The following is a 14,484-nucleotide window of genomic DNA, read 5'->3' as shown; positions in this document are numbered from 1 at the left end:
GTCAAGGGGCAATAGGATGATGACACAAGCATTTATCCATGATCGACAATGATGTAACTTTTGAAATGTATTTTTTCCTCCACAGGAAACCACTTTCAATGTGAGAATTCAATTTTTAAGAATAAATAACTGCATGATTGTCCAAAGTTATTTAAACAAAGACTACTGAACATGGAGATTGCAAGCATAAGATTGTTTGTCTGCAAAATTCTCTCCTCAAGGTGCAGGACGTCAATGTTGGGGAAATGGAACAGTTTTCTATTTTGGACACTCAGGGGGTAATTTTAACCCCAAAGAATGGGTGGGTTGGGGGCGGGTGGGAGATAAAAATAACAGTTTTTTGAAGTGAGACCGCATCCTGGCTCCAACGCGCCCAGGCAGGTTTGGATGTGCGTGAGCAACAGAAACCCGGAGGTCCTGACCCCACTTAATGATGGTGGGCGGATTGTTAAAGGGGCAATGTACCTCATTGAAATAGTTGAGGTCCTTAATTTTTTGTGCATTCTAAATCTGAAATGAATTTAAGCTCATCTACACAGGTTTCCCACGGCTTCTGATTCTCATCAGATGAAAGCAGGTGAGAAGGGCCGGATCCATTAGGCGAGTGCCTTTATTGTACTGCCTGTGGGCCGGGAGGAGCAGGAGTGCATCATCCAGGCCCAACAAGCTCACCCGGCGCGACTGGACCCCCACGAATCAGCTGATCCAGATGGTAGACCCCTCCTCAATGGTAGAACCCCCGATGGTAGACCCCCCCCCGCCGCGACCTCTGCCTCTTCATCCGACTGCTGATCTGTTTACCTCCCTACCCCCCCTGATCTTCTCCAAGGCTCCCCCCCCCCCACCATGATCTTCTCCAAGGCCCCCCAATGATATCCTACCCCCCACTCCCCATTTCAACCACAGCCCAAGATCTCTCCCTCTCTCCCTCCTCTCCGATTTGCGGCTCCTTTCCCTCCCGACGGGCAACCAGCCTGTCAATCTGGCTGGCTGTTGCGTGGGAAACCCGGAAGCAAAAATAATTACCTCCAATTGAGTCGGGATTGCAGATTGCGACACACTCACTTGACTTTCAGGTTCTCCATGCGAACATCCACCCGGCTGTAAGGTTCCTGGCTCCGAGTAAAAATCATGCCCCCAGTGTCAGTGTCACTATTTTTGGGTTTTTGCTCTAGATATTCCCTTGGGTTCAATAATACCAGCCACTCCTGTAAGCGGACCTCACGTCCCCTACAATCTAGAGTGTGGTTTACGATGCCCAATTCCTCGTTAAACAAGAGCATGACCCAAGGATTGTAACTGGCAACCCTTGCTCTGTATACTGGCTATTGAAATGCATATCATGCCACTATATGAATTCTCCTCTCTTTTTGGAAGACGTACTAAAAAGCACACAATAGAGACGATGCACGACATCAAACCAACAACCGGTTTCTTTTACATAGAATACATAAATGAACAGCATGAAGCTTTCACAGTGAGAACAATCAATTTCCTACACTCCTCAGTGGTAGAAAATAATAAAGATGCAGCTTACAAACTCTCTGAACATTGCCTCACCTCCCCTAGCTAATCTCCTTAAGCTCGCTGGCTCAGACTTTCAAAATGCAATAGACACTTTCTTATTGCCGCTTTGAGGACATAGCTCCGTGAGTGTGTGGGTGTGTGTGCATGTGTCTGTGTGTGTGTGTGTGTGGGTGTGTGTGTAAACGTGTGTGTGGGTGGGTGTGTGTGTGTGGGTGGGTGTGTGTGTAAACGTGTGTGTGTGTGTGTGTGTGAGAGAGTGTGATCTCTGTCACTTGCCTAGAGTCTGTGAGATGGGGGGAGGATTTTGGCCCACCAATCTGTCAACCAAAGTTACTACTCTTTGATGTGTGACCATGAGACTCCCCAGAATCGGTATTAGCTAAGCCTCCTGCTGCACAACTGGAATATAATGACACCTAGACCCTCAGACGTCACAAAGGAGTCTTCTTCTCACAGCAATGTTTGAGATTGTACGGAACAATCCTAACTTTGTTCAGTAATTTACACTCCAAATCATTATAGTAAACAGCCTGGTTTCAAACTGTTGGATTATTGTAGAGAAAAAATGCTGAATTTGACATAAGAGCAAAAATATAAATAACAGGTAACACAGACAAAATACAAGTTGTTACAGGCCAGGGATAATAGCATGGACTGGGTAGAGAGTGAAGCTCTTCCCTGTCTCAACAATGCTCCACAAAGATAACCTCAGAAACACGTTTAACTGAAAACAGATTGCAAAGAGCCCCCGGAGGAGGGGGGAGGAAGGCACTGTGTGCACATCACAGCGATCATGGCGAGGACAATATTGCCCGTCAGAGTGACCTAGGACTCCTTCCATCTCCCTTCATTCAGTCACAGTATGTACAGACTCATTGTTCTGAAGCAATCGGGATATCAAGATAAATGGTGACCATTTGAGTCGTTTTAAATGGTTTATTTATTCAGCAAAGCACAGAGAAGTTTCATTAATCAACTGCTAGTCATAAAAATCTATCAGGAACACACACCCGGAAGTGGATGTGCATTCTGATCTGTATTCTGTTAAACTGTTAGAGTGACAATTTAAATAGAACTCACTGAGGAAGAAAGTGTCCCTGGGGTCTGGTTTGAGCATGTCTGCTGCATGCAGTTGCCTGTGTACCATCTTGTGACCTCCTGCATGACTTGCAAGAGTTTGCGGGATATGATCAACGCTGTTCATCTTCAGTGATGATTCTTCTATGATTAAAAAATAAATTTTCATTTTCAGGACTGGGAACTGGACACATAACTTATAAAGTAGGATTAACGACACGGGCCGCAGAGGTTGTATGCAACTAGAGAACTCAAGATATTCAGTCACACTCCATTATCCGTCCTTTGTAGGCTTGTCTGTTACAGAAACACATGTTCTGGACTTAGTTCTGCCCTTTGATTACCTGCTACACACAGAGAACAGGTCAGGTGCTGCTTCCTGCCATTCCTGGATCTCTGTTTTACCTGTACATCAGGATCTGATTGGTGTTTAATTCCCCTCTTCTTTGTTCCTGAGTGCAGTAATGATGGGGCACAGTTGCACAGGTCCCAAGCAGTTCTTTGTTACCTCGCCCAAGTGGCTATATATCATAGTGAGTTTAGACAGTGAGTGTTGGCAAACTGTTCTACTGCGGGAGGGCACCACAACCGTGCTAGATCCTACTGTCACTCAAAGTCAACTTTCCAGCTGGACTCACTAGATAGTCATCAGGTGAGGGGACCTTGGCTGACATTTTGAGGGTGATTTTAAACCCCAAGAACGGGTGGGATGGGGACGGGTGGGAGTTGAAAGTAGTTGTTTTTTTGGGTCGCGACCGCAACCCGGCTTTATTTCCGGGTTTAACGTCGGCGCGTAAAAGTACAGGCTTCCCACTGGGAATGCAAAGTCCGAAAATGTTGCGGTTGCGATCCATAAAAGCAACTATTTTCAACTCCCACCCGCCCCCAACCCACCCGTTCTTGGGGTTTAAAATCACCCCCTTTGACTCCTGCCGACAGAGATCGCAATCTCAGCATAGACCAGAGACTGAATGTGGGACCTGGGGGTCTTTCTGGCTGTGTATCACAGCCACGTGGTGAATTTTTGCTGAGTACACCATCGAGGGAGTCTGACTGCCATTTAGCGATATCAAAAGATGGGGAACAGCCAGAACAAATCTATCAGCATTTTTACTGTCGACAAGATTATTAACAGATACAATAATGGATGGCATTTGGAATTTAATCTTTCAGCACCACTGAGACAGGGACATATTACTTCTTGCTGGAGTCAGCATATATAACCGTGTGTTGAAATGTTAATTGAGCTGCTGTCTGAGCTGCACTCTGCGAGATGCAATGTGTGAGGTTACATTCACCATCGAGTAACCAACACTTAAAGTAGAAACATTCCAGGAGTAGTTCCAATCCAAATATATTTTCCTCGGATTCCAGAGTCCTCCCCAGCAGATGTGAGCAGTCTGACTCAGGAACAATGAGTTGCATGTTAAGGTTACCAGTGCTATAACCATTATTCAAGTTGAGCGTAATGTCATACAGAGTCTATACAAATAAAGCACAATAGAATCCATGGTTTAAGCTGTACCTCTGTACTTATAACGTGATTTGAAACAGCGTGTGGAATCAGAAAATCAAAAATAAAATTTGTTTTCATAAGTATAAATTTACAGTGATAAAATACGATTAAAAATAACTTCAACTAATTTTCTTGGGAACGAAAACACTAATTTAAAGTGATATCCCCAATTTGCACAAGGGAGGGAATAAACCCTGGCAGTATGCAATTAGTGTGAGGTACTCAGCTCAGTGTGACCAGTAAGTGAATTATAATGGTGCTGCCGAATGATTAACAGAGACACAACTCCCCGATAAACATACGAATATACGAAAAATGGCGGTCAGGAAAAGACCATCCAGCCTGTCCCATATAGTAGTGATGCCTTGTGCATCACAATATATACACTCCTCACCCCGCCCGGAGTCATGTAATCTCTGAGAGAGGCGAAACACTAGGTAAAAAACCCAGGCCAATTAGATGGTGGGGGGTGGGGGGGAAATCGGGAAAATTCCTCTCCGACCTCCCTTAGGCCATCAAAACTAGTTCAAGAAACCATCCTTACAGGAAGATGCTGTTTGCAATTTGCTGCCAATGGGATCAGCTTCCCACAGCTGGTCCAACTCAGTCCTCTCCAGCAGATGTGAGCACTCTGACTCAGGAGCAATGGGTTGCATGTTATGGTGGTGTTTTTCAAGGTCACGCAGTGACATTGAGTGATGACAGAATTTGAATTGACTGTAATGCCCTCCATGATTGAATCTCCTGCTGACTTTCACTGTCAATGGTCATTATGAAGAATGTTTACTTGGGTGAGGTAGTACAAGACTACTGGCATCTGCGAAACCAAATCCCAGCATGACTCAGGATCTTCAGGAAAAGATCTGGGGAGAAAATAGTTACTTCGGAAAAAAACCTGAGAATTTTCAGATGAGCGGAAAGGAAATAGCTACAAGGCAACATTTCAGCAAAGAATTAATCAGGGGCTGGGAGCCATGTGCAGATCCAAGGCTTTGATGGCTGGCGCATTTGTATTCATGGGGAAATATTTCCCATGATAACTTATCGACTTATTTTGACCTCTGCCCTTCGACAGTTTAGGTGAAGGTCAGAGTTATCACAACTGGCCTAAACAGTGGTCTAAATCTTGCTGGGAAAATAACGGCGAGTTCATGACGCACGCCATTATTAATGCGCAAATCGGCCAGTAAGTTTAGGCAAAGAAGAGATCCACTGTGAGTTGTGAATCGCCATAACGTTCTGGTCAATTTACACTGTTGCACCATTTGCCTCTCCCAAACAACAGCTCACCCTCAACCTCCCTGTGAATTTTAAGAACTTGCTGCATTTGCACACTGAACTCGAATTAAAATTTGCCACAAGATAGTAGAGTTGGCACTTAACCCTTTTAACAACGTGATAATTGTTAATGCAATGCCAATCAATCTCTCCAGCTGAGAAAGAGAATTATTTAAACTGTTTAGTCTCAATCCTACATGTAGTAAATTCTTCAGAGAGATTCAAACATTTTTAAATTTTACATTTTTAAATTTTTTTCTTACTTTTCCTTTCTGTCTCTTTTTTCTCTCTCTCTCAATCCAATCTTTCTTTCCCTCTCTTTACTTCTCTTTCTGTACCTGATTTGGCTCTAATTCACCCTCCTTCTCTGTTGTTCCTCTGTTTCTTTCTCTATCATTAAATCTCATTAGTTAAGGAGATAAACTGTTGGTCCTGTCGTTCACTAAGGTCCCGGATGCCCCCGTTGCCCTCACCACAGCTCGCACTTCCAGCAACTTACAGGGCAAAAATGTTTCGACCTGAAGTGTGCAGGACAAAGTCTAACTGATGGTGCAGGCTCCAGCAAGATTTGGGCCATTACTGAATTTGCCAACAGGTGGCAACAACAAGCATATCATGCAATTGATGTTTTAGTTGTACTGTACATTGTAAACTTCAGCTGATATCGCCAGCAATATCGATTTTGCCTCTGTCTACAGCATAACTGAGCTAGGCTTAATGGACCGGATTTTGCTGTGAGCAGGTAACAAACAGTGCCAGTGGTTCGTTAGACTTGCACTTCCCCACAGACTTTCTATGAGCTTTTGCACGATGAGTTAGAGACCCATTTTGCGTGGCGCCCTCTCCCAGGCATCTGGGACCAGTGTGAACAGGGCAAGCAATTGTGTATTCCCTTAGTCAATCAGATTGAAGAATTGTTAATGAGCAGCGCAGAGTCTGAACCAGGAAGTGTAAGTTAGAATAGTGAATTCAATGTCAAATTAGGTACAGAAAGTGAAATAACAAGAGGGAAAGACAGAATGGATTAACAGACGGAAATAAAAGAGACAGGAAGAAAAAGTAAGAAAAAAAATGTATTTAATTTTTAAAAAAATGTCCAACAATAATTAAAAGGTAAAGGAATGAGACTCCACACAGTAAAAGTTCATTTTCAGTGCCAGCGAGGTGGTTCGGCAGTAATTAAGAATTACCACACGGTTAAAAGGGTACTTACATTGGAATGGACAAGCTCTAACTTTTTTTGGCGCGTTCAGTCCGTATCTATGAGGTAAGTACAGGAATTTCATGCCGTTCATTACAGGGAAGCCAGACGGCGAGATGCCGTTATCACACAGCCTTTGGGCATCTCGGACAGCAACTTCCCGATTTCCACTTTTAATTGCGCATATGAAGTCACCGGAAGTTACTGTCCGATTTGCACATAAATAACGGTGTGCGTTGTTAGGCTCACCATTATTTTTAACCGGAAAATCTGACCCAATGTGACCTATCCTTTGGGTGCTTCTCCTCACCAACCCCCTTCATTTTACTTGTGCAGAAACCACCAGAAGTACATCTATACAAGAGTGGACAAACTTTGTATGTGCCTCTACTGTGGAATCAAGTACATGCAAAGTCAGTGCTTGTGCTATGGGTTGGGGGGGTGGGGTGGAGTGGGAGGGGTGACCAGGAGTTTATGACAAGGCAGCTGAAACTACAGCTCACTAAAATAGTCCACTCCCTAATGAACATCCCTACTCTTGGAATATACGGTTAGGATAGGGTTAGGATGCCAATGAAATCACTGGCTTGCAAGCACAGAAAGCTTTCAGATCAGCGTAGGCCTGAAACCACTGCTTGCACGGGCTTCATTTCAAGAATCTTTCCAGTTAGGACGAGCTGTTGTCTGAAGGCTGGGTTGGCTGGGCTCCTTCACAGTGGGTACATGGCTGCAACTGGGTCAAATATGAGACAATCTGGTTGAGGGTGAGCTTGAGAGGCACCATGAGGGGATCATCTTCAACAATATTTCATCTTAATGTTATCATAAGAGACGCTTTTGGAGTGTCTTTTCCAATAATTTCTGAAAGAATTGCCGTGTTCCTATTCACAGATACTGTGTTATTGGTGAGCTCACCTGGGGTTCTAGTCCGTCCTACACACCACTTTTACCAATGGGCTGCACTGGTAATGGGAGCCCAAAGTGTGGTAATGTGGCTTTGCACGGCCCAAGAGGGGATTTTTAAGATACTCACTAGAAAATAAAAAGCGGCATGCGTCCCAGTTGTTGGTAACTGGGTATCTGATGGCTGCACATTTAGTCCTTTGGGACCAAGCTGAGATGAGGTGGGGGACACTTGATCTTTCTCATCTTTCTTCAATGATGACAAAGTCCCAGTACAGGCGAAGATTGTAATGTGTAAGGTCTGTGTCTAAATAGTTCTCTTTCATGGTCACAACTCTTAGGCATTCAACAGAAGGACTTCTTTGGCCCATGTTCAAAATCCAGGACTGAGTTGCGAGGTGGATTTGTGGCAAAATTGGGAAATAGTTGCAGGGAGAAAAGGTGTTGATCTACACGTGTGACCTATAGACGAAGTCAGCCCGCCAGCAGGCATGTCTCTTCACCTAAGCCCCTCATGTGGATTAAGCAGTTGGTGCAGAGTAAACCTGATACAAAGTATTGGACTTGTACCTCTAGAACATTAAGATGGGTAGCACATCTCAAGCTGTCCTGTGCTTTCACCGCACAGAAATCTGATGTCTATTGTACAATTGATGAGGAAATGGTGACAGCTGCTAGAGGGAATTCCCTGAAATCTGGGTATGAAAACACATGCTGTATATCAAGGGTTTGGTGCCTACCCTTGAGTTGCAGAGAGGCAAGCAGCTACTGCTGAAGCTCTGCACCTCCAACTGGTGGAACCGTTGTTCGATAGAGTACGGCATGTGTCCGTGCTGTGAGTGGCAATGCAGACACACAATTCAAGATGAGTTCCTGTTACATACTGTCTACTTAGCAAGGGCTCAAACCTGTGCTCACCAGTTGTCTAATGACCAACTAGTGACTATCTTCCTTGTGTGGTGGGAGGGTAAGCAGAGTGTATTTTGTTTCAGGTGGCTTCAAGAAGACACACCTGGCAATGGAAAACTGGAACCTAATCAACCTTCTGTGTGTGATTCAATACCCAAACCACGTTGGTCTGCAGAACTCCAGGAAAGACTAATAACTGACCACCTAACCTAGTTCATCAGTAGGATCTGGGAAGGTACAGCTGTCACTGGAAGCTTCAGATCACCATGCAAGTCAATGCCCTAATGGATTTCGCTTGTTAGACTCCAGCAGTACCCTTGCATATACTTGAGGGTCCCAAAGCCTTGGTTCTGTCATCCCCGTGCCTCTGGACTTAAATAAGCAGCATGTGTCCCAAAGGGAAGAGTGTGTCCAGGCAAATGGAAATCTACCTATGTGGATTTCTCAATAGCTTGGTTTGGAGACTATTATGCATGGTAAGTGACAGCATCAGACATTGCTGACCAAAAATAAATTAATGCATTCCAAACTGGTTTTGTGTAAACCAGTCCTCTTCACCAGTTTTGACTTAGTTTAGCTTGAAGCTCGCTAATTTCTGAATGCAGGCTGGTGAGATACCAGTAATGAGCCATTAAAGATGCATTTTGATAGGGATTCAGTACCGCAGTGAGTTAGGGCACTCTGTTAATAACTGGGCTCTGATTCGAGTCCAGTCCAAAGTCTACTCTCTAGCACCTGTCAGGATTGTTCTTGAAATGAGATTGGGCTAGAATTAACTCAGTTCCTATGGTACATGATTCCATAGTACAGAACTGCCCATCATTTGGGACAAAATTGACAGGCCGTAAATATGGATGGTGAAAGTGATACACAAATCACTAAAAGTAGCGACACAGGTTAATAAGGTCATAAAAAAGTCAAACCAAGCACTGGGGTTCATTTCTAGAGGGATAGAATTGAAAAGCAGAGAGGTTCTGTTAAACTTGTATAGAACCTTGGTTAGACCACACTTGGAATTATGTGCACAATTCTGGTCTCCATATTATAAAAAGGATATAGAGGCATTGGAGAAGGTGCAAAAAAGATTCACAAGGATACCAGAACTGAGAGGTTATACCTATTAGGAAAGACTGAACAGGCTGGGGTTCTTTTCTCTAGAAAAGAGAAGGCCGAGGGGTGACCTGATAGAGGTCTTTAAGATTATGAAAGGGTCTGATAAGGTAGACATAGAGAAGAAGGTTCCACTTGTGGGGGAGACCAAAACCAGGGGCCATAAATATAAGATAGTCACTAATAAATCCAATAGGGAATTCACAAGAAACTTCTTTACCCAGAGAGTGGTTAGAATGTGGAACTCGCTACCACAAGGAGTAGTTGAGGCGACCAGCGTAGATGGATTTATGGGGAAGCTGGATAAACAAAAGAGGGAGAAGGGAATATGAGGTTATGCTGATAGGGTTAGATGAAGAGGGGTGGGAGGAGGCTCATGTGGAGCATATAACACCGACATGGACCTGTTAGACCGAATGGCCGGTTTCTGTGCTGTACATTCTATGTAATTCTATGTAATGTCATGAGTGGAAAAATTGACACTGGTGCAGTAAGAGTGCTCTTCTAAGAATAGAGTGGAGGAAGATTTACTTTGCACCCGTAGTATACTGTAGCTGGCCTGTTGGTATTTAATGCTAACCTGGTCGCCAATATAAAAAAAGCCTTCCATTCCATAACACTGACATCTCTTACTTTAGTGGATGTAAATAAAAAAAGAAAAAAAAAATCCACAAGTTACAATAAGGTGGGTGAAGAGTTTGGGGGAGGGGGAAGAACATTACTCCAGTCATGATGTTTCTTCACAGAAGTCATCTCATTAATATTCCTTCAGCAATTTATACTCACCACACAAGAGCTATGGAAATGATCTGGCATGGGCGGTTAGCTCAGATCACTGGTGAAAAGAACCAGGCAGAACATTTTTTGGTTTACATAAGGTGAAACACAGAGGTCCACTTGCCCAAAGTTAACTGGGCAGAAAATACTGCTCCGCAATTCAGTTAATTACCATTCGAATGAAAGGCTCACCCTGAAGTGATGACTTGTACTTCTATTCCGGACATTGACTACATCTCAGATAGTTTCTGTTTTGATTTCAGATTTTGAGCAATCACAGTATTTTTTTAAATCTAAAGGTTAATTACTTCTACTCATCGCCATGGCAACAGCCAAAATGAGCTGTTGATTAAACAAGCGCCTCGTGTGCAATTCTCCATTTCTGCTCAGAGGTTTTCTCAAAGGTGAGAGTTCATAAATTACTGGGGCACAAGAATAGAATCTAATCCCGAAAAGTAATATGCGGAGCCACCTTTGGTGTCAGTTGATGGGCACAGAGGGTTAATTTGTGCAGAGCAGGCTTGCGAATCTTAAGGCCCTCGGTCCAATTAGAACATGCACTCAGGTATTGACCGCCAGGTGACAAGTGTATTGTGCTTAAACATGTTTCTGGTGTGATTAGTAGCAGGCTCACTCTGTGATCAATATCTTGCCTACGATATTTCTGGTGGCTGCATATGCTTTTCCAGCCACTATCAATAATGGACTGTGACACAAGCAGAGGATTGTTAATTACAAACATCTTGTCTATTGAGCTCTGACCTGAGAACTCCAAGGAAAAACTGTTAATCATAACACCAGCTGTGTTTAAATAGTAGATCTATAGTATTAATTAAAGCCTACATTATTAGGGAAGGGCGACATGATAGATTGTCAAGTATCATAATTTAAGGATATGCGGATGAATCATTATAACTTATGTTACCGCGTTACTTGACATTGTATATGGTGAGTTCTCTCAGTAAGGACTTCAGAGCAGATTAAAAAAATTAAATATAACTTACTGGTTACTACAAAATCCATTCTTAGAAGACTCTCAGCGTAAGCTTCCCCAGTGGCTTGGTGAGTAAATACATTGCCCGGTGTGGAACCAAGTCATACAGACCAGCAAGATCCCAGATTGAATGCCCAGACTGACTCAGCCAATCTCAGCTCGGGATCTCAGTTGCGGCACAACAAGTGGTCTCAGTGTCCCCGGGCTAGGGAGGGGGAAATGTCAGGCAAGACTCCGGTTTATAATCATTCGCCAGTGATGCATGCTGGCAAGTACGTGTGTGGACATCAGGTAATGAAGGACCAGGTTCAGCTACATGTCTTCTACAGTCGCCAATATGCACTTGTAGTTCACTTCAATCAATATTCTTAGCCTTAAGTGGAACTCCCACATCACATCCATTGTAAAATCTGCCTTTTATAAGCTTGATTTTTTGTGCCAAACACTTCTTTCTCTCTCCACAAAAAATAAAACATTCTAACCACCACCCCCCCACCCCCAACTTCAATACCTAGTCTTCCTCCTTCGATTGTGCCTTCTCCACTTTGGTGACCAGTGCAGCTCACGCTTGCCTGTCCCTGGCCAGGCAGATTGTATCAGCCCCTAATGTCACACCTGCCTATTCCATCACATTCATCTTCGCTCATCTCTGGATTTATCAATTTATCAAGGCAGTAATTCCTTCCCTAAACTCGCTCTCCTCCTTTAACACCCTCTTTGACCAAACCTTTGATCAACCCTCCGAATATCTCCTTTAGCTTGGCATCTATTTTTTTCCTTACTCTGCTGCGAAGCGCCTTGGGATGTTTTTCTATGTTAAAGGCAATATACAAATGCGGGCTGTTGTTGTTTTTTCACAATATATGAAAAAAAAACTTACAAAGAATAATGACTCGGGTTAAGTACCAGGGGAACTGTATATCAGTCATAGTCAATACCTTTGGAGGGCGGGGAGGGCATTGGGGAAAAATACTTAAAAGAATTCCCAGTATATCAAACATTTTCCTGGTTTTTGTTTGAGTTCCACTACAGCACCACAAACTTAGCCAAAATCCACCCCTGAGGCAAAAAAATATTGAGTTTGTTACACCGAGCTTTGGCTGCATGTGTTTTCATTTGCTGTTTCACATAATCTATGACAGATAATCTATCCCTGTAGGTTTTGTCTAAAACTCTCACAGGAGATGATTGTAAATTCTTTGCCAACACAAGCAAAGCATTGCGATCTCTGTCCAATCAGAGCCAAAAAAACTAACAGGACACACACAAAGCTGCGATGCAGGTGGTCCAAGTCAAGCAAAAGCCTGGCTTCATTTGAGAAAAGCACGCGGAGTCCTGATCTCAGTGCATTGTGATGAGTCCTAAACCCAGTAGGTGCATAGCTCCCCACTGCAGGGTAAAACGAATGTCTTGCTCTCGCTCAATCTGCCAAAAAAAGAAAGGTCAGGAATTATCATCCTTCAACTGTAACCGTCAAAGAATCTAGTCTGGGCCAAAATGCCATTGTGCTGCAGAGTGAAAATAGAGCATCTAATGCAGCATGGAATGGTACGCAGCGGCACCAATGTGCAGCACAGATAGGTGAGAATGTCCTTCAATTCCGTGGGAGCGTGATGATATCCCAATACGACGCAGGCATAGGATGACATCCCTAGTGCCACATGACGATGCAATACTGTTCAAGTGCTGCTTAGGGGTACAGTGTCACGGTAGGGATATGTGAAGATCTCCCGTCCGCATTGCCACACACGATGACAACTCAGCACCCTGCAGAGCTGAAATGATATCCTTGTAAAATTGCCAGATTTAATTCAAATATAGATTAGGTAATAAAAAGTGCAGAATAACTCACTTCACACCGTATGTCAGCCACAGACACACCAAGGGGTAGAAATTCGTCCTGGGTAGTATCACAATGTAGCTGGGGTCACATTGGCTGCCCATTATATGCCCCGCCTGTTATATGCCTCGCCCGATATACCGCCTGCCCGTTATTCGCTCCGTCCGATATACGCCCCGTCCGTTTTACGTTCCGTCCGATATACGCCCCGTCCGTTATATGCCCCGCCCGATGTATGCTCTGCCCATTATATGCCTCGCCCATTATACTCCCCGCCCGATATACGGCCCGCCCGTTTTACGTTCCATCCGATATACGCCCCACCCGTTATATGCCCCGCCCGATGTATGCCCTGCCTGATATACGGCCCGCCCGTTATACTCCCCACCCGATATACGCCCCGCCCGTTGTACCCTCCATCCGATATACGCCCCGCCCGTTTTACGCTCTGTCCGATATATGCCCCGCCCGTTATACGCTCCATCGGATATATGCCCCGCCCGTTTTACGCTCCGTCCGATATACGGCCCGCCCGTTATGCGCTCCGTCCGATATACGGCCCCGCCAGTTATGCGCTCCATCCGATATACGGACCGCCCGCAATACGCTCCATTGGATATACGGCCCACCCATTTTACGCTCCATCCGATATACGCCCCGCCCGTTTTACGCTCCATCCGATATACGCCCCACCCGTTATACGCTCCGTCCGATATACGCCCCACCCGTTATACCCTCCATCCGATATACGCCCCACCCGTTATGCGCTCCGTCCGATATACGCCCCACCCGTTATGCGCTCCGTCCGATATACGCCTCACCCGTTATACCCTCCATCCGATATACGCCCCACCCGTTATACGCTCCGTCCGATACACACCCCGCCCGTTATGCGCTCCGTCCGATATACGCCCCACCCGTTATACGCTCCGTCCGATACACACCCCGCCCGTTATGCGCTCCGTCCGATATACGCCCCACCCGTTATACGCTCCATCCGATATTCGGCCCGCCTGTTATGCGCTCCATCCGATATACACCCCGCCCGTTATGCGCTCCGTCCGATATACGCCCCACCCGTTATACGCTCCGTCCGATAAAAGGCCCGCCCGTTATACGCTCCGTCCGATAAAAGGCCCGCCCATTATACGCTCCATCCGATATACGGCCCGCCCGTTATACGCTCCGTCCGATAAAAGGCCCGCCCGTTATACGCTCCATCCGATATACGCCCCACCTGTTATACGCTCCGTCCGATATACGGCCCGCCCGTTATACGCTCCGTCCGATATACGGCCCGCCCGTTATACGCTCCGTCCGATAAAAGGCCCGCCCGTTATACGCTCCGTCCG

The 14,484-nt window shown here is 45.1% G+C and overlaps 1 protein-coding gene across 2 annotated transcripts in view; it reads right to left on the bottom strand.

Annotated features, from left to right (window-relative positions):
• b4galnt4a (beta-1,4-N-acetyl-galactosaminyl transferase 4a) overlaps positions 1 to 14,484 on the bottom strand; it is a 659,811-nt gene that overhangs the window by 133,237 nt on the left and 512,090 nt on the right. For both annotated transcript variants that reach the window (XM_067993694.1, XM_067993695.1), the window contains exon 10: positions 2,608 to 2,748. In XM_067993694.1, coding sequence (XP_067849795.1) covers positions 2,608 to 2,748 — 141 coding nt within the window. The remainder of the gene's footprint in view (positions 1 to 2,607; positions 2,749 to 14,484) is intronic.

This window comes from Heptranchias perlo, chromosome 12, assembly GCF_035084215.1.
Source record: "Heptranchias perlo isolate sHepPer1 chromosome 12, sHepPer1.hap1, whole genome shotgun sequence".
NCBI lineage: Eukaryota > Metazoa > Chordata > Chondrichthyes > Hexanchiformes > Hexanchidae > Heptranchias > Heptranchias perlo.
Note: the sequence above shows the minus strand (reverse complement) of the source record. Positions and strands in the feature narration are given on the sequence as shown.